Genomic DNA, 24281 nt, shown 5'->3' on the forward strand with positions numbered 1-24281 from the left:
AGTCGAACAAAAACAGTATAATCGCAGAAATCTCACCAAATCATGTGCATTGATTACGATAGCTGTATCGGGTTCACGTTGTATAAATGCAAAGTTTTGCTAAGTTGTGGATCATTTAAAAGCAAGCTGTGATGATTTTATTCATCTTTGCAGTTGCACTTACTGAAACTTACATCACACAGATCCAGGAAGTAATTCAGAAAGATGAATGCCATGCTCTCCCAGTGCATGTCCTGTGGAATAAAGAGACGTGACAATCCTATCATTTGAAAATATCTGGTGTTGTGCAAATAAGTGAACAGGGTAAGTGAATAGCAAATACGTTGTTCAAATAAGTGAATTGACTCCACCTCCAATTACGGGTGGCTTTAGCGGGCCACACTCGAGTCAATTTTGAAGACCAAGGATCTTAAAGGTTACGGGTAAGTGACAGTGGAGCCGTTGACCATAGTTTGGCCATTTTATTGGACTCATCAGAAAATGACATACCACACAATAGTTTGCTTGTGACCATGAAACCAAGTAGGTTAAATTATGTATTAAACCCTGTAGCTTGGTGGAGCATCAAGGGACAGATCGCGTCCAATATACGCCAAAGATGCATGAACTGTGAGAAACAATGGCCATCTGCCACACAGGCACATTGTCTCCGTCCTTGCTGCGCACCAGCCAGAAGGTGGGGTTTGCAAATGGGCATAATAATAAAACCAGAAATGGCCCTCCCGACCAGATAATGGCAAAATGACATCATGCCACTATATATATATATACAGGGTGATTGAAAAGTAACTCCCTATTTTAAAATACTAATAATTTATTTCTTAACTATAATTTTTACAGGAAATGGATATAAGAAGAAAGCGTATAGCATGAAGGTTTATTTAAAATTCGACATGGCCACCAGAATTCGCCACCAGCTTCTCAAGCCGCCCGGGAACGGCGTCAACTGATTTCACCAGGAACTCTTGTGGGATGGAAGACATAACTTCTCGTATTCGCCCTTCAAGTTCTTCCAAAGTCGTTGGTTTGGTAGAGTAGACTTGCTCTTTTACCCAACCCCAAAGAAAAAAGTCACATGGTGTTAAGTCAGGGCTCCTGGCTGGCCACTCATACGGACCACGACGACCCATCCATCTCCCAGGGAAGTGGGCATTCAGCCATTCACGAACAACAATAGCAAAATGTGGAGGAGCGCTATCTTGCATGAAAATCAAATCTTCAACATTCTCCGAAGTACTGATAATTGGCCAGATTTCGTCTTGCAGCATGGTGAGGTACCTTTTGGCATTCATGGTATCGCGAAGAATGAAGGGACCTACAATCCTTTCCGAAGTCATTCCACACCACACCGTTACCTTGGGCCGATATTGCGTTTTTTTCAGAAATAACACGAGGATCCTCTCCTGCCCAGTAATAGCAGTTGTGACGGTTCACAAACCCACCGATGTGAAATACCGCTTCATCAGACCAGAGGATATTTTCAAAGAGATCAGACCAATCTTCATACCACTAGCTGGGCACGCTCCTGCAGGGTAAGACGTCCAGCCATGTTTGTAGGGCTTCCGAATTTCAAACAAAACATAATCTGAAAAAAAAACCAACACAGATTACATTCTCATACATTAAGGAACAAACACTAAAACTTTGAGAAAAAATATTACAATAAATAAATAATTTCTAAATATTTTAAAATAGGGAGTTACTTTTCAATCACCCTGTATATATATATATATATTTAACCAAAGAGCACACTGACCCTATGACATGACGCTGACGTCATGTGCATAAATTATACCATCAATATACTGTATATATATATATACTAGCAGAAGTACCAGGCATTGCCGGGCGGGGGAGGGGAGGGAAACGGGGGGAGGGGGAAGGGGAGAGGAGGGGAGGGAGGGAGAGGGAGGGAGAGGGAGGGGAGGGGAGGGAGGGCGGGGAAGGGGAGGGGGGAGGAGGGAGGGAGAGGGAGGGGAGGGGAGGGAGGGAGGGGAGGGGAGGGAGGGAGGGAGGGGGAGGGGAGGGAGGGAGGGGGAGGGAGTGAGGGGGGAGGGGGAGGGGGGAGGAGGGGTAGGGGAGGGGGGAGGGGAGGGGGAGGGAGAGGGCGAGGGGAGGGGGAGGGAGAGGGGGGAGGGGAGGGAGAGGGGAAGGGGGAGGGGAGGGGAGGAGGGAGGAGGGGGGTAGGGGAGAGGGGAAGAGGGGGAGGGGAGGAAGGGGAGGGCCAGTCAACAATGACGTTGCAGTTCTCATGGTAGGAGAGCAGCACAATAATCGCGACATCGTCCAGCATCTTCGCGACAACAGCACGAAGCGGATTTGGAGACTCACCGATCTTGTGACGCCCTCCAGTACCGGCGTTGCCGGGCGGGGGAAGGGAGACCCGTACATTCTCAACCCGTACATTTGCCCTCTCGACTCAAGCTCACTCGGACAAAAGCCTCGCACAAATTACACCGTGAAGGCCCAATGGCCATGTCTATGCCACAAATCAAGTACATGAGCGAGTCTGGCGCACTGAATTGAAAATATATAGAACGCTCATACTCCGTGAAAAGTGTAGCCGCCGTGTCGCCATCTTGGTTAGCATGACTCAGCCAACTCGCTTCGCGGATCTCGTTTGTTTTGAACGTGTCCCAGATTTTAAAAGCCAGACAACTGTTAAAATGCCATTTTGAGCGGCAATAAACTGCTCCAATCGGTTACGGAAGGGTTGTGGAAAGACGTTTCACAGCTGTTTCAAAGACGTTAAATTCATATCACACAAAATCGACACAAAACACGATCACACAAAAGGTGAAAAAACGCAATCGCTTTTCGCTCTGAATTACGTGCAAACGTGTGACGGCAATCACCATCGCCCAGCATCGAGTGCCAACCAAGATGGCGCCCGGTAGCTGCATCTCCACCTATGTGGTGTGAATGGAAATGGTAATTGATTCGATATATTTTCCGTTCAATGGTCTCACGGCGGGGATGGAACATCACGTGATCGCTCTGAGCGAATCAGCGAGCTGCCCTGGCACATGCTGAGATTCCGTGTATAATGTTCCTCGCTGAAATGCGCTGAGGTAAATATGAATAAAAAATATGGATCTCGTCAAATATTTTCAGGTAGGCCATGTCCTTCCCAGGCTCAATGGCTATGTCTGTGCCAAATATCAAGTACGTGAGCCTCTCCGTTTAGGAGTCTATCGGTAACATTAAACACACACACACACACACACACAAACTGTGTTTTATATATATATAGATGGTCTGGCGGCGGGATGGAACATCACGTGATCGCTCTGAGCGAATCAGCGCGCTACTCTGTCACCGGCTCAGATTCCGTGTATAATATTCCTCGCTGAAATGCGCTGAGGTAAAAATATGGTAAAAAAATATTATGAAATTTTTTTTTTTAGGTAGGCCATGTTCTTCCCAGGCTCAATGCCATGTCTATGCCAAATATCAAGCACGTGAGCCTCTCCGTTTAGGAGTCTATCAGTAACATTACACACACACACACACACACACACACACACACACACACACACACACACACACACACACACAAACTGTGTTTTGTACATATGGATATATATATATATATATTTATTTATACATGTAGTGACTGAGCATGGAAGAGAGATGGAGATGTGCGAATGGTGTGTGTGTGTGTGTGTGTGTGTGTGTGTGTGTGTGTGTGTGTGTGTGCGTGTGTGTGTTGCAGGAGTGGGGGTGTGTGTTGCAGGAATGGGTGTGGTTTTGCAAAAATGTGTTTTTGTTTGAGTTGTGCATGTTGTAAGGGTAGGTGGTCAGTTGGTTTTATTTATTTTTTTTAGTGTGTGAGTGAGTGGATGAGGGGCTGTGGATTCTGGGAGTGCAGGCGGTTTTGTTTTTGTAGCCTGTGCTCTCACTGGTTTGGGGTGGGGGTATGTACGCATCCAATTAGTGTATATATTGTTGCGGAGATGAGGACTGTATATTTTTTGATTGTGTGCTGTACTATTATTATTATTGTTTATTCTGCGCCCCCCTACCTCCGGAGCTGTGTAAAGGTGAAAGGGCATCCCATAATTAGTCCACAAGCATACACGTCAGCCAAGTAATAGAATACCCCTGTTGATAGTTATCTCTTATTCTGTGTTCTAGGGTAAGGCTGTGTCTCCCATTAATTGAAGTACTCCATTGCACCAGTGAAAGAGAATAGATCCCCTTTCATTCCCATCCCCAAAACCTCCATTTCCTATCACATCCCCTTTCGTCATTGCTGAGCCCTGGATTCTCAATTACCTCCCCTCCAATAACCGCCATTGACCACGAGGCTCGAGTCGGGGAAGAAAGGCGTGTCTCCACCTAGTCATAGAGGGGAAGAGGGGCGTGCCCGCCCGTCGTCATCCAGGGCGGAGCCCGAGGGTCGCGCGACCAACCAGGGCCGAGGTGAGCACCCCGATGGGCGTGTCCAAAACGCCGGCGGCTTAATCGCTGGAGGCGCTATAAAAGGCGCGAACGGAAGTGAGTCGTGAGTTGGCCTGAGTTGGTTGAGAGTCGGTTGCCAGAGAGAATTGGTCACAAAGAGTTGGTCACAAAGAGTTGGTCGTCAAGAGAGAGTCGTGAAGAGTCAGTCAGTGGAGTCGGTGGTCAGTTGGTTGCGGTGAGGAGTCGAGGAGGGAGGAGATCAGAAGACAGGAAGGCCTTGAGTTGGACTAAGCAAGAGAGGAAGTTGTTGGACTGGGTGGGACTAAGGAAGGAGAGAGAACCCGTCACACCAATCCACCAAGCTCCGCGTTGGCTCCACCAAGCGTTCACCTCCACCAAGCTCCGCGTTGGCTCCACCAAGCGTTCACCTCCACCAAAGCTCCACCAAGCTCTGCGTTGGCTCCACCAAGCGTTCACCTCCAGCCATCCACCTCCTGCCATTCCTGTCATTCCCCGCGTGAGTCTGTCTTTTGTTTGTTCTGTCCTGGGTTAATTAAGACTGTAGGTAAGCTAGTATTTTCCCTGTGTCACCTGCGTCTTATGTGCTTGTAAATAAACGTGACTGCTTTCTTTTTGCTTGTGTGTAAATAGTCAATAAATTCAGTAGTATTTCCAAACCTTTCTTTGCCTTCGTTTTCCTCTTTGCATTCGTCGCCTTTGTCTTTTCCCTATTGACTAGCTGTGGTGCGATCCGGCCAACGTTTGGGTGGAATCGGGTGAGTCGGGGATCCTGTTAGGTCGCGGTAATACACCACCGCTCGGTCATCATAACATCTAAACCGCGATCTGTAACAATTGGTTGTCAGGAGTTGGATTCGGACCTGGGACTAAATTTGTTAGGCCCAAATTTTGGAACACCAATTGTACTATTAGAGTAACAATTGGTGTCTGGGAGTGAGATTCGGGGCCCGAACCAAATTTTAGAAAAAAACATCTAAAAAAAAAAAAAAAAAAAATTTGGTCAAAATTTGGAGTGGACGAAATTTGTTTTGTTTTAAAGCAAAACCCGAATTTTGAAATCGCGCCATGGCTGGTCAAGGCGACGGGATGCCGGTGGGAGAGCTAGAGGAGGGGTTAGGAGTAACCCAGGATCAGATGGAGGGGAGCAATGAGGAGGCGGTTGAGGGAGTATCAGACGCACAAGATGGCGTCCTCGCGCACGTGGGTGTAGCGGCACCAAATTGCGCTGCGCCCGTGGTCGCGGCAGCCGAGCCAGAGATGCCAGAGTACATGCGAGTCTTTATGATTCAAATGATGGCAAAAATGGATGCCCAAAATGATAAGTCCACCCGAGAGCGAAGAGAAATGGGTGAGCGGTTGGGAAACCAAATTGTGGGAATGAGGGCTGATAGTGAGCGATTGGAGGGCCAAATGGGGGTAATGGGAAACCAAATGGGGGTAATGAGGGACGAAGCGAGGGGTACCGGTGAGAAGTTAGACAATAATTTTGAGGGGATAGACAACGGGATAAAAGAGGTGAAAATGGGTTAATGGGGTCAGAAAATAGGATGGAGGACAAATTGCGGGAAATAGGGGAACAATCTGCCCGGGAAATCAAACGAATGGGGAACCAGATAGAGGAGGTGCAAATCGGGTTAGAAAGTAAACTGGATGCTCAGAGGGATGAATTGGGACAGATGAGGGTGGCATCTACAAGGGAGATGGAGGAGATACGACGAGGTGTGAGTGAGGAGGTTTCAGGGCTACGCGAGGAGGTAAAGCGAGGTGAGAAGCGTATGGAGAAAGAGGTGAGAAATAATACGGCAAAGTTACAAGGGGGAATAGAAGATCTGACGGAGGAGGTGGAACAGCTGACGGAGGGACAAAAAGAACTAGTGGAGCAGGTTCAAAAGAACACTGCGGTACTAGGAGGGTTAAAGGCGACACAAAAAGAAATTAAAAACGAATTAATAGCGACGCAGAGGTAATGTCAGATGGTACGGGAGGAACTGACAATGAGGGTGGACGAGGTGACAGAGATAATGGAGACAAAGGACCGGCAGGTGAGGATGCACATAGAGACGGTCACGGTAGCCTTAGAGGACGAACTTGAGGAGACGCACCGAGAAATAAAAGAGGTTAAACAAAAATTAGAGGAAGTGGAAGAAGAGGTGAGTGAAATTAAGAAGGGACGGACAGAAACTAAAAGAGAAATCCAGGAGGAGGTGATGGAATATGTGCAAGGTCGGTGCTCAACTCATGATGTGATGCTCACTAACCGAATAAAGAGTTTGCAGGTGGCAAAGGAGGTGCGACGACGAGGTACGGAGGTGAGTGGCAATGTATATGATGTGAGGAAAGCTTCAGTCGGCTTGGGGATTGGTTTGGATCCGGGTGTTCGTGAAAGGCCGTTGGTGAAGTGTGCGACAGGTCTGGTGTGCGAAAAAAGAGGTGTGCGAGAATGTCCGACCATGGGGTGTGTGAGGAAAAAGTGCACGCCGAGGAGTGAGTGTGCCGTCAAGAGTGAGTTGGTCGAAGCGCGTGTGCGAGGGGGTACATGGAAGCGTGGGGTGGTGAGTGTTACAGAGGATGTAACGGGAGAGTGTGCGCGAGAAAGGTGTGTAACGGATGGGTGCATGAGGAAAGAGTGTGCTGTCGAGAGTAAGGTTGAGTGCGCTGTCAAGAATGGAGGTGAGAGTAGTGAGAGTGACACGGAGCGTGAGTTGGTTGTGGCAGGTGAGCGAGGATGTACACCTGGAATGGAAGGATGCACACCTGGAATGGTAGAGCATGAGTGGGAATGCACGCTGGAATTGGTAGTGAGGCACGTGGTTGGGTGTGCGGGTGAGAGCACACCTGTGATTGTCACAAAGGAGGTGACCGAGAAAGGGGCGCGAAGAGGTGTTGGTGAGGTGTGCGACCAACGAATGTGTGCCAAGGTGTTCGGTGGTCAGGTGTGTGACCAAGTCGGTGAGCGGAATGAGGGTACCTGGGTGTGTAAGGAAAGGTATGAGCAAGCAAGGGGTAGCGTATGCATGTAAGCATCCAGGTGAAGCATCGACGGTAACCGCGTTAAAGGTTAGAACGACTTATAGCCGAATCGGGCCCTCGGTGCGCGTCGGGCAGCTTCGCGTGCCGCGAGGACCAGCGGGGATCTGAACCACGGTGGTTTCGAAAGAACCGCCGTACGCGATCCACGCTGTGCCTCGCTTGGAACGGCCGCGTCCGGGCTCCACTAGGCGGAGCGGGCAGCCCGATAGGAAGGGTCGTCATGGCGACCACTTTCTATTGAGACGTGCCGGCAGGTCGAGATCGGGACATTGGATGGCTCCACGCCGAGGTGGTGCGTGGGATCTCGGCCCGGGTAAGCCCCCGTCCCTGCACCGAGTGCCGGACGCATCCAGCCGCCGGCACAAAAGAACCCGCGTTCATTGCTCGGCTGTACGAAGCCGGGCTGTAGACGTGAATTGGCGCACCAAGAGGATGTAATAAGTAGACGGGTGATGAGGATAGTGTTTTGGCCCCGAAATTAAAAAAAAAAAAGGAAAATTTGATGATGGTACGGTGATTCGCAGTAAATGGCAAGTTTTTGATTTGTTGGAATTTGGTAAGCAAAATTTATAGTAAGAGATGCCCCATGTGATGGGATGGCAAATCCACCATCCCTCACGAATGGGGGCAAATGCGCAATAGCTTATGGGGTGTATGGCAGTGAAAACTAGCCCGGGTGGGTTAGGATATTGATAGGGATCTAGCGAAGATGACATTAGGTAACGTTAAGTTTAGTTAGTGACTGATACCTGTAGTGGGGACGCAGGTAGTTTAGTGTGGATGATAATGACGTGGGAGCGCAATAGTTTAAAGGGACGACTGGGAAGCGCAAGTTTCAGAGGGGAGTAGTTAGCTGAGATGATGCCGTGTGTTTGAGGATTGAACAGGTGTGATTGAACAGGTGTGATTGCACAGGTGTGCAACTGAACAGGTGTGTGGAGCAGTGTATGAGGGAGTAGTGGTGATTGTGTGTTGTGTTGACCAACTGGTCCAGGAAGAGGAGGAGGGTGCAGGTGGCACCAGGTAGGATTGCACAGGTGTGCAACGACAGGTGAATGAAAGACAGGTGTATGGAATAAATGGTATGGAGTATTGGAATGGATGGTCGTGGAGTGAGTATGGTGGAAATTGTGGAGTGGAGTGGATGGTGCGAAGGTGTGAATGGGGGAAGAGTGGACCCCCATCACGGATACCCGGGGCGGGTAGTGTAAGTGTTAGGTAGAGGGTATAGGTAAATTGTGGTTGGATATTGGCATCTGTGGTGCGAGGTGAAAGAATGGTATTGTGGATGGGTGCATTAGTGTTGTGGAAATGGCTGGGCGTGTAGCCTGTTAGTGTGTGTAGTTGGTTGGGCGCTCCACCACTGTGAGGATGTCGGCCAGGTGAGGCCGCAGGTGGGCTCTGGGAGCCGGTAGTAGTTGTTGTGGATGGGGCCCGAGGATCCAGAGGACGGACCCGGGTAGCCCAGTGCCAGAGGGCACCAAGGGGTGACAGAGCCAGGAGAGGGCCTTCCCCAGTTAGTTAGGTTAGGGTGAGGAGCTAGGTAAGCTCGGGTGGCAACTACAGTGGTGGAGGTGTGCAGGTGGGTAGACCTGCTGGGAGAGCTACACGTCGCAGCCCAGAAATTGTGCGAGGGCACCGGGAGATGAATCGGGGGAGTGAGACCCCAAATTGAGAAGCACCACAGTTTGGTCAATGGGAATTGGTTTTTAGAACCCATAGTGTAAGTTGGCCAATGGATTGGCAGGGAGAGACCCCGGGTAGTGTAAAGTGTGTTAAAGTCATTTAGAGGATAGTTAGGATTGAAGTCTCCTCACACCATCTGCATCCACTCACCTGAGGTGACAGGTACTCCACACCATGCCATGTTTAATTATTTTTTACTGTGCAAATGTTTGGATTGTGAGACGCATCATGACGTGGGTGTGACATTGTGCTTTGTTGTTCCATCTCTGCCTCCTTATGAGGATTGATGATGAATTTGGTGATGGCAAATTTTGAAGTAGAGGGATTGTGGAGACGAATTTGGTATAGGGGAAATATGGGGAAGACATGACAGTAGTGACGAATTTGTAAATGTGTAGATTTTTGTACATATGGGGTAAGGGCAAGGGTAGGGTAGGTGACAGGGGGGTGACGTACGGTAGGGACGAGCTTTCTCACTTCGCCCTCCGTACGCATTTCGCCTTGCATTGCCTTATTGATGTGTACCCTTGTGACCTTACCCCTCGCTCAATTGTCTTTCCCCTTTTGTCTCCCACATGACCTGTGCGCCATTGGGTGCCGAGGGGAGCGTGCGTGGGTCGGCCATTGTGCGCCCGAAATTCCCAGAACCAGCTGTCTGCATCGATGCACCACATTATGGACCACATGCCTGTGGCCGAGCACCACTTATGGACCCCATGGGTTGGGGCATGGCCCCTCTGCTGGAACCGGCCATGAGGGGCCGAAATCTTGCTGGCGGACCTTGGCCACAGGGCACCGATGCCCCACAGGTGAACCACACTAGTCGGCCCTGTGGGCCATAAATAAAATAAATAAAAAGGACACATTGGGTGCAAGTTTTAATACAAATAGGCCGCCAGTAAGCAAAGCAAAAGAATGACAACATCTGGAAGACCAAATAATAATAACCAGCAGAGGGAGCCGAAGAGCAAGAGACCACCTGCAGGGTTAGGGGTTGTTGAATTTATTTTATTGTTGAACATTGATGAACAATGGTGACTGCACCGATTGGTGCTTGGGTGTGTATTGGTGCGGTTTTGGGTGCTTTCATGGTGCATTGATGCAGAGCAGACTGTCTCCCCCCCAGAAAGAACAATCACAGGTCCTGGGTTAGTTTTGTAAATAAAAATAGCATCATTGTAAATAATGCTTCCCACCGTCAGTGTATAGTTTGAAGACCATTCCGCAATTCGGTTAACTGTGGGGGTAAGTCTGTTAGGCAGGGTGCAATGGAGCAGCGGGACACATTTATTTATGTTTTAAAACTGTCGCACTCAGGGTCAGGTTAAAAGTAGGGGGAACTACACCTACGTGTCACACTAAAAATAAAAGTGTAGGCCCGGGACGTGCCTAAGAGGAGGAGGGTGCAGTGTTGCGGAGATGAGGACTGTATATTTTTTGATTGTGTGCTGTACTATTATTATTATTGTTTATTCTGCGCCCCCCTACCTCCGGAGCTGTGTAAAGGTGAAAGGGCATCCCATAATTAGTCCACAAGCATACACGTCAGCCAAGTAATAGAATACCCCTGTTGATAGTTATCTCTTATTCTGTGTTCTAGGGTAAGGCTGTGTCTCCCATTAATTGAAGTACTCCATTGCACCAGTGAAAGAGAATAGATCCCCTTTCATTCCCATCCCCAAAACCTCCATTTCCTATCACATCCCCTTTCGTCATTGCTGAGCCCTGGATTCTCAATTACCTCCCCTCCAATAACCGCCATTGACCACGAGGCTCGAGTCGGGGAAGAAAGGCGTGTCTCCACCTCGTCATAGAGGGGAAGAGGGGCGTGCCCGCCCGTCGTCATCCAGGGCGGAGCCCGAGGGTCGCGCGACCAACCAGGGCCGAGGTGAGCACCCCGATGGGCGTGTCCAAAACGCCCGCGGCTTAATCGCTGGAGGCGCTATAAAAGGCGCGAACGGAAGTGAGTCGTGAGTTGGCCTGAGTTGGTTGAGAGTCGGTTGCCAGAGAGAGTTGGTCACAAAGAGTTGGTCACAAAGAGTTGGTCGTCAAGAGAGAGTCGTGAAGAGTCAGTCAGTGGAGTCGGTGGTCAGTAGGTTGCGGTGAGGAGTCGAGGAGGGAGGAGATCAGAAGACAGGAAGGCCTTGAGTTGGACTAAGCAAGAGAGGAAGTTGTTGGACTGGGTGGGACTAAGGAAGGAGAGAGAACCCGTCACACCAATCCACCAAGCTCCGCGTTGGCTCCACCAAGCGTTCACCTCCACCAAGGCTCCACCAAGCTCCGCGTTGGCTCGACCAAGCGTTCACCTCCACCAAAGCTCCACCAAGCTCCGCGTTGGCTCCACCAAGCGTTCACCTCCAGCCATCCACCTCCTGCCATTCCTGTCATTCCCCGTGTGAGTCTGTCTTTTGTTTGTTCTGTCCTGGGTTAATTAAGACTGTAGGTAAGCAAGTATTTTCCCTGTGTCACCTGCGTCTTATGTGCTTGTAAATAAACGTGACTGCTTTCTTTTTGCTTGTGTGTAAATAGTCAATAAATTCAGTAGTATTTCCAAACCTTTCTTTGCCTTCGTTTTCCTCTTTGCATTCGTCGCCTTTGTCTTTTCCCTATTGACTAGCTGTGGTGCGATCCGGCCAACGTTTGGGTGGAATCGGGTGAGTCGGGGATCCTGTTAGGTCGCGGTAATACACCACCGCTCGGTCATCATAACATCTAAACCGCGATCTGTAACAATATGTTGCTTCTGGGACACTCTCATTTTCCCATTGACTTACATGTTAATTTTTCCCCTCCCTCATTGCCCGTAAACACCTCTATTTCTCTCACCCTGTTCTTTACGAACCTTCTAACCTTTTGACATGTTATCCTTATTCATTAGACCACTTAAACAATGGTCCTTCTGTGTGAACCTGTGATCCTTCTGACCTTATGGACCTTTTAACCTTTTACTCTTAATATCATCTGGTGAATCATCTTTGGCCCACTCAAACAACGACCCTACAAATATTTGTTTATGCGTGGGAAATAATTTAATTCTCTTGCCACTCTCTTCACCATATAATATATTAACAAAAAATATGTTTGAGTTTGGTTCTTTATTAAGATATTTTAACTGAGCTAAGATAAAATGGTAAACCTCCCTCAATGTTCTTGTTTGAGCACCTTCAGTGCCACACACTTTTTGGTAGGCTCTGTCCACCTTTTGTTAAGCTCCGTCCACTTTTTGGTAAGCCCCGCCCCTTTTGTTAAGCCCGCCCACTTTTTGCGAAGCCCCACCCACTTTTGCTAAGCCCCACCCACTTTTGCTAAGCCCCACCCACTTTATAAACTCTTTAGCATTGTATCATTTCCAGGTAATACATTACATCATTTTCAGGGAATTCCCATCACATCATTTCAAGTTAAGACACGCCCAGGGAATTTCCACAGGAAATGACACACCCAGTCCTTATAAAAGGCACCGACCACACAGGCTTTTTCAAACACGCTTTCTGCTTCACTTGAGAATGGACTACTATGCCGAAATGGAATGGGATAACTTTGCTATTCCTTGGAGTCCTACTACCTGTGTAGAACTCAACCTTCAGATTGATGAACTGGACTCGAACCTCTTATCAATGGAGGTAAGTTTGTTAATTTATTTATTTATTTATTTATTTAATTAATTATTAATTTAATTATTTATTTTAATTTTTTTTTTTTTTAGATGAGACTCGTGTAAGAGTTAACAAAGTTTATTTTAATATTCATAGAGCTTGATTTATACAAATAAAAATATTGTATTAAATTAATACATTGTTATTTTCTTTCACAGGAAATTATATCTGAGATACGAAATGAAAATTCTGCTTTTAACACAACTTGGGATGAAGTTATTTTTTTGTTTGAAGACATTTTGAACAACCAAGACCCCCAGAACGAGTTCTACCTTGATGACCCAGCCAAAGAGTTATACCTTGGAGATCCACAAAATCCTGAAAAAGAGTTTTACCATGATGATACTTGTTGTGAGTTATCAAAACAAAACCCACTGAACAAGTTCTACCTTGATGAGCCAGAATACAAGTCATACATTGGAGACCCACAAATTTCTGAAAATTGGGAAAGGGGAGTTCTCCCTGATGGTCCGCAGTTATACTATGTGAGACACATCATAGAAACCCTAAAAAATTGGGAAACGGGAATTCTCCCTGATGGTCCGCAGTTATACTATGTGAGACACATCATAGAAACCCTAAAAAATGGGAAACGGGAATTCTCCCTGATGGTCCGCAGTTATACTATGTGAGACACATCATAGAAACCCTAAAAAATTGGGCAAGGAGAGTTCTCCCTGATGGTCCGCAGTTATACTATGTGAGACTTATCACGGAAACCCCCAATATTTCTGAAAATTGTGGTTCTACCTTGGGGACTTGGAAAGATGGTTATATTGTTGGAGACTCGGAATGGGGGTTTTGTTTTGATGACTCAGAATGTGATACCTATCTTGGAGGCTCAACAGGAATGTGGTTATACCTTGGGAACTTGGAAAGTTGTTTTTATTTTGGAGACTCTACCTGTGGGGTTCCTCTTGGAGACTCTTTGGATTCTAAAGCAATGAACAATGTTCTTTGTTTAATGACGCTTGATTTAAGCAATATCAAGAAAGTTCGAGGAAGAAAATGCTGGAAAATTCTTTCTTCCCATTTCTACTTCTTCAAACTTGAAAGCCTTGAAAGACAGAATTGGCAGAAGAGGAAAAAAAAAAAATGAAATACATATTTTTAAAAAAGAAGAAAAAAAAGATTATGTTAGGGTTTGGGTGGGATTTTGAATGTGAGGGTTAGGGATGGGGTTGGGTTAGGGATGGGGTTGGGTTAGGGATGGGGTTGGGATTTTGAATGTGAGGGTTAGGGTTGGGGTTGGGTTAGGGATGGGGTTGGGTTAGGGTTGGGATTTTGAATGTGAGGGTTAGGGTTGGGGTTGGGTTAGGGATGGGGTTGGGTTGGGGTTGGGTTAGGGATGGGGTTGGGTTAGGGATGGGATTGGGTTAGGGATGGGTTGGGTTAGGGATGGGGTTGGGTTAGGGATGGGTTTGGGTTAGGGATGGGTTTGGGTTAGGGATGGGGTTGGGTTAGGGATGGGGTTGGGTTAGGGTTTGTATATTATTATGACTCACTCACACATACACACACACACAAAAGTTAAGCCCCAACTGGAAAGTTGAGGGATTCTGTGTTTGGGGTTCACAGATTTAAAAACGTATCCCCATTATACACACACAAAAGTTAAGCCCCAACTGAAACGTTGTGGGATTCTGTGTTTGGGGTTCACAGATTTAAAAACGTATCGCCATTATACACACACAAAAGTTAAGCCCCAACTAAAAAGTTGTGGGATTCTGTGTTTGGGGTTCACAGATTTAAAAACGTATCCCCATTACATTTTATTTATTTATTTATTATTTTCAAGGGTATTATCTGCTTACTTGTGTTTTTTGTAATTCTTGCGAGTAAAATGAACCCAAGATTTCTTCTCCATTTAAATCATATAATTTGTAGGTCCAAGGGACTGTATCCATTACATCAATGATTTTAAATAATTCACGAGTCCATTTTTGTGTATAACCTTTCTCAAAATGACTTTTCCATTTGTATATTCTTACAATATCACCAACTTTAAACTTGGGCTTTCTCAAATTAATCTCCTTTTCATATTCTAATTTTGTAAATGTTTCTGATGGTTTTGATTTTGTTGATGAATGAACTGTATTATTGTAATTATCTACAATATCCTGAATTAAATACACCCATTTTTGAGAACCGAGTTGTGTGAATTTTTTATATAATTTCTCTTTTAAAGTACGATTAAAACGCTCAATAACAACTGCCTTTCCTTCATTAAAGGTGCTGTATAATTTAATACCCTTCCCCTTAAGAAATTTCATGAATATTTTGTTATAGAACTCTGTTCCCTCATCAGTCCATAACTTCTTTGGTTTCCTTTTATCCCGATCAAATATTAGCTTAAAGGCTAACATTAAAGTATCACCCCTTTTATTTTTAAAAGGGACAACCCAGGCAAATCTACTCCTCAAATCAATAACGGTTAAAGCATACCTGTATCCCCTGTCATTATTCAATTCAATTAAATCAGCGGACCATATGTGGTCGGTGTATTTAGAATAAACCTTCCTTCTTTTAAACTTTGTGATTATAGGTTTGTGTAATTCTTCAGCCAAAAGCTCCTCAGTCTTGATGACATCATTAGAGCCTAATAGTTTTTTGAGGAATAACCAAGACCAAGTTTCAATTTAGCATTTATCAAATTTCTCACAATAAACCTATCAACTTTCTCTCTCAACGTTGGATTTTGTATCAAAGACAAATTATACAACATTTCGCTGTCGGCTTTATGTTTTTCAGTCAACGTAGTGGTTTTCCCATAAGCAATATCATGCTTCATACACACTTCGTCAACCCTATTTGTAGGTTTAGACCAAGGTTTAGGATTGTCAGCCTCATCTAATCTTTTATCCAAGTTTGTTCCTGGACCACAGAAAGAATACCCTGGAAGGTGTAATTCCCCTGGAATTCCAGTTGTTGTAAATTTACTTCCTGACAGAAACTTTTGTATGTCTCCTCCTCTTTTAGGAGAGATGAATTGGCACTTTTTAGAGCCACATACTTGACATATTCCTTTTTGATAAACTCTATTATTTTTAGCTTTAACATAAGAGATATTTTTAGATTTAGTTTTCTTTTTACATTTGAGACAATAACTCATATTTATTTATCAGAAAAATTCCGACAGAGTATCAAAACCTTTTTGGTTTTCAACATATACATTTCAATCTTTCTTTTTAAAACATAAAGAATCCTAAGGAATGCCTTCACTCTCTCCTCCATTTATTTACAAATAAAAACTAACTAAAGTCAATGACACCAACATCATCAATCACATAATCTTTTCCTTCTTCTTCTTCTTCTTCACCACTTTCTCGTTTAAATCTCCTCCCTGAAATTGAAGGCATTGACGTTGTTATTTTTGAAACCATTATCTTCATAAGAGTTGTTAATTCTTAAATTTCCTCTTCGGTGCGTTGAGATTGATTTATTTGCTGTAATACACTCAATCTTTTACGAATCTCACTGATTTCCATCTTTTTATATTTTTCCTCCCTCTCTCTTTGCTCCCTTTCCTCCCTCTCCCTTTTCTCTCCTTCCTCCTTCTCCTTTTTCTCCCTCTCCTCCTCCTTTTTCTCCCTCTCCTCCTTCTCCTCCCTCTCCCTTTCCTTCTTCTCCTTTTTCTTTCTTTCCTCCTTCTCTTCTTCAACTCCTTCCTCATCCCTTGCTACCCTTGAGTTTGAACCCCAAAGAATATTATACATATACTCATCTGGATTTTGAGATATTCTTGTATCTATAATTATTTTTCTCATAATAGGATACCAATAAGATTTGTTGACGATTTCTAAAAGAGTTTTATATTTCATAACTTTGAGAAGTTCATTTTTATTTAATACTTTAAACAAGTCTCTATTTGTGGGTTTAACAATATCAGTATAAGGCCAGTTTTTTATGACAAAATTCCCATGTATATGCTCCAAATCATAAGGTATGTAATACCGAGCACCCTTTTCTTGTAGGTATCCTTGAATACAAAAATTATAATTCTCTTGTAGTCTTCTTCCTGCCATTTATGTATCAGAAATATATGTGAGATTAATATTATGACAGGTAATACCACCCCATCTTCCCACTACCAAATTGGTTTGTATTCCTTGGCTTTCTATCCTTATCTCATGACCTTCCTTCTTTGTCATGCTAACCATCGCTATACTATCATATATTTTTCTTTTCTTAAAACCATGTATTTGTTGTTTATTAATTGTACTTCCACATAAATCCTTATCCTCACCAAGTGGATAATATTCTTCTTTACGAGACTGATTAAAATCATGTAGGTCTTCTATGTTTATTGAAAAAGACCAATTATACCCTAAATCAGGCATATCATACCCCCATTTATTAATTCGCATATTAACTATATGTCCTTCTTTATAAAATTCAATTGTAAGCAGGTAGTTAAATTCAATGAGGAAAGGTGTATGGTCAGTATAACCAGGTGTTGTGGTTGTAAATTTTACTTGTTTAACAAAACGTGCTGTTTTCTTTAAAAATATATATTGTGATAAATCACTTAATCTAATTAAGTCATTCGCATCTGTAGGGTTTGGATAATTGATTAATTTATAAGTATTCTTCATATTAATATTTTTACTTACACTATATTTTTGTCGTTCAGCCTGTGCCTTTGTATAATAATTTGAGAAATCAATATCCTGAGAGGATTTTCCAAAGATAGAACCATCTTTTCCAACATAAGTCATTTATATTAGATTAAAAATGATATCATAAAAATTTTCATTATTGTTGAGTTGAAATAATACATATAAACATAATTGACCACAACATTTAGAATTAATTTCTTGAACTTGAAATGTTTGATAAACACCATTCTGTAAGAATTGTATTACTTCAACAGGTGGTGGCATTCCATAACTATCAAAATAATATTTATCCTGACTATTATGAATACAAACCCAATGAGAACCATTCTGTGTGTCTAAATTCATAATAATATTCTTTGTATTCTTATTTATATGTATTAATTCATCTGTCATACAAATAACCACATTATCAATTTTTAGTGTTTTACAATACTTAGCTTTTTTTTTTTTTTTTTTTTTTTTGTATACAAGATCGACGCTCGTGAAAGAGCGAACATTAATCACACAGAAAGACAAACAGACACACAAAACAAATAACATCGGGAGCGGTAGACAAGATGGGGAGAGAGGGGGAAGGACACAAACACAACATTTGAGAGCAGGGACCGAGAGACATGGAGACATCGAGAGAACTGTGGGAGGGAGAGGGCTTTGGGGGGGAGGCATGGGAAGGGGGGGGGGGGGGGGTGGGAGAGGTATAAAACATATGGACACTGCCAAGACTTCCAGGAAAGAAGTTGGAATTTCAAACAAGGTGGATCTGGGGTGAATTAGTGGGGGTAGAAAAGATCAAGGTTTTGGATGGGGGAAGATAAGAGATGGTGGTGAACAGCTGTTTTGAAGACCTGGAGGGAGGAGTGTGATTGAAGTGAGTGTGGGAGTTTGTTCCAGAGGCGGGAGAAAAGAGGAATGAAAGAGTGAAGGTGAGCAGAGAGCCGAGATTTCGGCAGTTTAACCATCAGAGGGTGGCTGGCAGATCTTGTGCGACCTGTAGGAATATTTGGGGGACAGAGCACAGAGAGAGCTGGGGGAGCAAGGCCGGAGAGGAGTCGGTAGAAGACAGAAAGACCACCTACCTGCCTGCGGTGAGTGAGTGAAAGGCCCTCAGAGATAGCTTCATCGCGGGAGATTCCAATCATTCTGAAAGCTTTGGATTCAACAGCGTGAAGCCGAGCCAGGTGTGAGGCAGGAGCACCAGCCCATAGGGGAGAACAGTATTCCATTGAGCTGCGGATGAAAGCCTTGTATGTGGTGAGGAGCTCAGGTGTGCCTAGGAAGGACTTCGCACGACGGAGGATGCCCAGTCGGCGACTGGCTTTGGAGGCCAGCTTGGAAATGTGGTTTTCCCAAGAAAGATCATGGCAGATGGTGAGACCCAAAAGCTTGAGCGACAGAACTTCTTGGAGAGGATTGTTGAGAAAGTAGATGGGAGGGTTGTCCAGTCGATCTTTTCGGAGAGACATAGTAGGAGTGTGAGATTTGTCAGGATTGAAAGACATGTTCCACATGTTTGACCAGTCTGTGATTTTGTCCAGGTCTTCAGAGAGTGAGGAGGCTGCAGACTGCCGATCTGAGGGAAGAGGAATGGAGCGGCAGAGAGTGGAGTCATCAGCAAAGAGATACAGAGGATTTTCCAGAGAGTCGGAGAGATCATTGATAAAGACCAGAAAAAGCACAGGGCCCAGCACACTACCTTGGGGAACTCCAGCCTGAACGGGAAGGGGAGATGAGAGAAATCCATTCAGGGCCACACGTTGACTACGACCAGAGAGGAAGTCCGCAAGCCATGCATGGAGATTTCCATGGATACCATAGGAGGAGAGTTTGGTGAGCAGAGCTGGGTGCCAGACCGTATCGAAGGCACGTGATATGTCAAGGGAGACAGCTCTGATTTCCTGTTTGGCATTGAGGACCTCCATCCATTGTTGAGACAGCAGAAGCAGCATGTCCAGAGTAGAGTGACCTGGTCTGAAACCAAATTGATGATCAGAGATCAAGCCATTGGAGAAGAGGAAAGATTTCATATCCGAAGCAATGATGGATTCCATGACTTTGCTGATAATTGGGAGCAGGCTGATTGGTCTGTAGTTGCAAGGATCTGTTTTTGCACCTTTTTTGTGTAAAGCGGTAATGTTTGCTGATTTCCAGGATGCTGGCAGATGACCTTGAGCAAAAGATAGGGTGAAAAGAACAGAGAGAGGGTGAGATAGAGCGGCAGAGCAGGATTTTAGGACCCGTGGGCTGATGCCATCTGGTCCAGTTGCAGAATCAGAGTCGAGGTTTGACAAAAACTCCTCCACCTTGTCAGGAGAGAAGTTCACAGAGTCCAGGAGCAGTTTGGTTCGACTGGGAAAGGTGGGAACAGAGAGAGATGGGGTTGGGACTAAGGATTTTGAGGCAAACACAGAGTTGAGGCATTCGGCTTTGTCACGTGCGATGTCAACTGTGTGGCCATTTGAGGTAAGGGAGGGGATGGAGGGGGAACAAACACCAGAAACGGATTTGACCAGACGCCACCAGGATTTGGAGGAAGGAGACAGGTTTGAGAGTTCATTCTTGAGTGAGGAGAGATAGTGCTTCCTGGCACTCCTGAGGGTAGACACACACTTGTTCCGAGCTTGGTGGAAGGAACTGAGATTTCCTTCAGTTGGATTCGCCTTCCAAGAGGCAAAGGCAAGTTGTTTCAGGGCAACTGCCTCACCACAAGATTCAGTGTACCATGGACGGGAGGAAGGGTAAGACAACTGAAGGCGAGATGGGATAAATCTATGCATGAGAGAGATCAGTTTGCTTTGGAAGAATTCCCAGGAAGAATTGATGTCAGAGGCAGTGGAGATGGGAGACCAATCCAGACGATTGATGGCTGCTTGAAGACCGTCCCAGTCGGCCTGAGTGAAATGCCAGACTCGTCGACGCAGAGGAGGCTCTCTGAGAATGGCCAGAGAGATGTCCACTTTGACAAGCACATGATCAGAAGAACCGATTGGAGCAGAAGAAGAGCAGCAGACATTAGCAGGGAAGTTAGTCATAACAAGTCTAGAAGAGAAGATACTCCATTGGGTGAGATCCGGGCTAATATAGCTAGTTCTATATTTGACGTTGTATTCTTTCCAAATTGTTTAAACCATTTATCCATTTATTTATGAGAAAGATACAATCCATTACCCCGTTTAGTTAGTTTAACACCCGCTTGAGCGATAGAGGAAAGCATATCTCCAACCAACAATCTAGCTTTATCAGGTAGACTTTCAAGTTTTTGAGCAAAATCTACAATTACACCACTTCCACTAATTTGTTTCTCCAACTCCTTGTTATGTCTTTCCAATTCTTTTTGAGCTTTTAGTTGTGCCTTCCTTTCATTAGCAGTTTTTACCGCTGCTGAAATACCACCAGTCAATGCTCCCGCCGCACTTAAACCAGCAAATAAAGGAATTAGAAACGGGAGAAATCCTCCTCTTGACTCGTCTATTGAATATTTCTTTAACATAAGTTTTGTCATTTTAATTTTAAGTGAACCAGTATCATTTAGTGTTTTTACTTGTGTGTGTGTGAGTAAAACATCAATTCTTACAGCTCCTTTTCTTTGAATTGTATTAACATTAATAATACAAGGCTTTTGATTTTGAATACAAGATGTTAATTTATTAAGATTGATTTGATTAACATATACCCCAACCATTTATTTATGAGAAAAAACCTATGTGATATTAATCATAACACCATTATCTGTATTAATCTGTAATTCTGTTTCCTCCAAAAGCAAACAATATGCATTAACCTCTTCACTCTCCCCTCTTTCAATGTATAGAGAAGTATCCACTCGATTAGACTTTATAGTTTCCTTTTGAGAACTCAGGTCAATTGCGTAGATTGTATAAAGTTTTTGAAACGCAACCATATCCAAAATAGGATCATTATTACCATTACTTTCACACACCTTTTGGTAGGACTTGTAGGCTTCCGCATAATCATTTTTTTCCCAATCAATTTCCAATCTATCTCGCGGATAAAATGTGCCATCAAGAGAAACCCGAAGTTGTTTCACCTTAGCATTATCACTCAGCGCATTATTCTTATTAGTACCGTCCTCTCCATCTGGTTTTTTAAAAATGAGCCAGAGGTATCGTGGCTTTCCTTGAAGAACACCCAAATTCCAAGTGTACGTAGTGTGTTCCAGTTTAACGTGTTGACATCTTCTTTTAAGGTATGATACATTTAGCGGTTTCTTTGAGTTAAGTCTTCTATTTAACATCTCTTCCGTTTTAAGATTAGGAGTATATTCACTGATATACCAACACAAATCATTAATAACAAATTTATTGTTGTCTCCAAAAGCATTTTCAACCCCAAAAAGCAACCTATTTACATTATCATTCCTTTGTAGTTGAAATCTAATTTTAAGACCATACAAAACTTTGTCATAATCACAAAATCCAAATATACCTTTCAGAGGTACTGCTACGGTAAAACTATTCTCTGGTTTTGTGTCATCATTATACATTGCCTTCCTTTGACTATAACCAGGGTCTGTGTTTGTACCCGTTGACATATCAGGAATAAAACCTTCAACAGCTCCCTTACCCATTCTATCACCAAACGAATATCGTGTAAATTTCATCATTTCAGATGTAGCAGAGACATAATCAACCGCTTCAACCTCTTGTGTTCCAATATACAGGCGAACACTATCAAACATTTTCCAGAAGAAATCATTTACGAGTGTAGCATTAGTATTATTCGCAGCCTTAGTGAATTTAAATTTACACAGCAAGAAACTATCAGCTATATTCAAGTAAGTTTGTTGATTATTTATTTCAAAACTTTTTGTTCCGTTTGAATTCCAGTCTGTTCCTGTTATAGCATTTACCTTAAAATAGTCTTCCTTTTTTGTGGAGTTTGAAATGATAATTGTATCATCCAAATCATAGATACTATCAATCGCTTCCATACTTGTATATATATAGTATTAAAATCGTTGAAACCCTGACCCAAGTATTTTAATGATTTTTTGTCGTTCTTGTGAAGATAGTTGAGTTTTACCTTTTTTTATTTCTTTGATTGCTTGTAATTTATGAGACTCCTTTTGAGCATCTTTTATACTCTTTATAGCACCCGCAACGGAGCCCACGGCAGAAGCAGTTGAACCAATTAGGTCTTTATGTTTAAGGATGGTTGAACCAATACCCATTAGAGTATCAATTATCCCATCTCCTTTATTTCGAAATTGATGACCCACACCCCGTTGTCTCTTTGGTTTATAGTATCCTCTACCCACATACCTTGTATAGTATGGTGAAAGGTACATGCCCTCCCCTGTAATTATTTTATATTTTCCCAACTCGTGTTTTCTCACAATAACCATTATTTATTTATTGAAAAACTTCACGTAGGTGAATTCTGATGGATATAATTTCATCATTAAAGGATATCATACGATTATCTTGGTCGGTTATCCTAAAATTTACTCTGTATATGGTTTTTCCTGACACAGGTAAATAGACAAGATTTTTTGGATCCATATTAAATTTATAACCAATCGGGGTTGAGTATGCACTGAATGAAAATATTGTATTTGTTCTTATTCCATCGTTATAAGCACCATCAATCAAATCACAATGAATTAATACTGAATTTATACCGGAGGATATTTGGATAACATTATCACTGTAAAACGTCCCGTTATTTTCAATCTTTTTTGAAGAGAAACCCAATAGCTCTCTAAACGAATTTTCAATCGTGAAATCAACTTTATAATTATTTTTAAGTTTAATAGTTGATTTTGAAGTGTGTTTTTGAATATCTATTACAATATTTTTTGGTTCATCACCTTTTTCTTTCATAAGGCGAGAGACTTCTGAAGATATTTGAGAAATCTCGTAAGCTCCAGGTGAAACGGTTATAGTTTTATATCCACTTCCTGGATTATAACTAAACTTGTTGTTTTTCTTTGTGATATTAAACAAGGTATTATAAGTTTCCATCGACAATAAAGATGCCTCATATGAGGTAAGGGGGTCAAGTTGTAGTGGGTAAGGGAATGAAGCTGTGTAATCGCTCGTTGTGAAATTAAAACTAAGAATTGTGCTTCTCATCTTATTTAATATCCAATAAAATATCTTTGTATTGACATTTATTAATTATTTTCATATTCATCAACTGATCTAAAATGGCTGAGGATTCATTAAAACAATTGTTGTTTCCAGCCTTCTTACTACCTAACAACAATAATAGCCTATTAACTAATTGTGATGGGTCATTTGGAAGAAAACTAACACCCGAACCAAGCTTACTTAAAGCATCAATAATATGTTTCTCCTTCTCATTCTTCTTACTTTTACCAGCAACAGAAACTCCATAATCAAGTGCATTTAGCAACTCAATATATACCCTATCTTCCTCTCTTTCCATATCAAGTGGTTCCTCAAAATATTTTGAACCGCTGAATCCGGGGTTTGTTAGAAGAAACATTAATCTTGGAGTTAATATAACATTTGGTTGAGTAGAACTCAAGAACATCAATTCATCATTAAATATCAATCCCTTTTCTTTCACAAGATGGAACACTGCTGGTTCTTCTGTTGGAATGAGACCTGCTCTGGTTTTTGAATCTGCCAAATATTCATTGTTTTGAAGAGCTTCCACTACATAATTAGGGGGTTGATTTACCTCCTCAAGTTTCTGAAATAATTCTTCATCATTATATTCTAATTTTCCAAGTTCTTGTTTTGTTATCTGACTAAAATCTTTGAGCATTTGAAGTTTTTTCGGAGTAAATTCTACCGTGGGAACTGTAGGGTGTTGAGTTTTTAAAAGCGGTTTAAAAAATTTCTCTTGTTTTCTTTCAAAGGCTTCTTCACCAGTTAGT

General features: G+C 43.3%; 1 protein-coding gene across 1 annotated transcript in view; it reads right to left on the reverse strand.

The window, feature by feature from the left end:
* The window catches only part of IFT172 (intraflagellar transport 172), a 428976-nt gene that overhangs the window by 23601 nt on the left and 381094 nt on the right, over positions 1-24281 (reverse strand). Inside the window, exon 44 of the mRNA XM_068109837.2 lies at positions 174-233. Within this exon, the coding sequence (XP_067965938.2) occupies positions 174-233 (60 nt within the window). The remainder of the gene's footprint in view (positions 1-173; positions 234-24281) is intronic.

Source organism: Myxine glutinosa, chromosome 3 (assembly GCF_964187855.1).
Source record: "Myxine glutinosa chromosome 3, kmMyxGlut1.1, whole genome shotgun sequence".
Lineage (NCBI taxonomy): Eukaryota > Metazoa > Chordata > Myxini > Myxiniformes > Myxinidae > Myxine > Myxine glutinosa.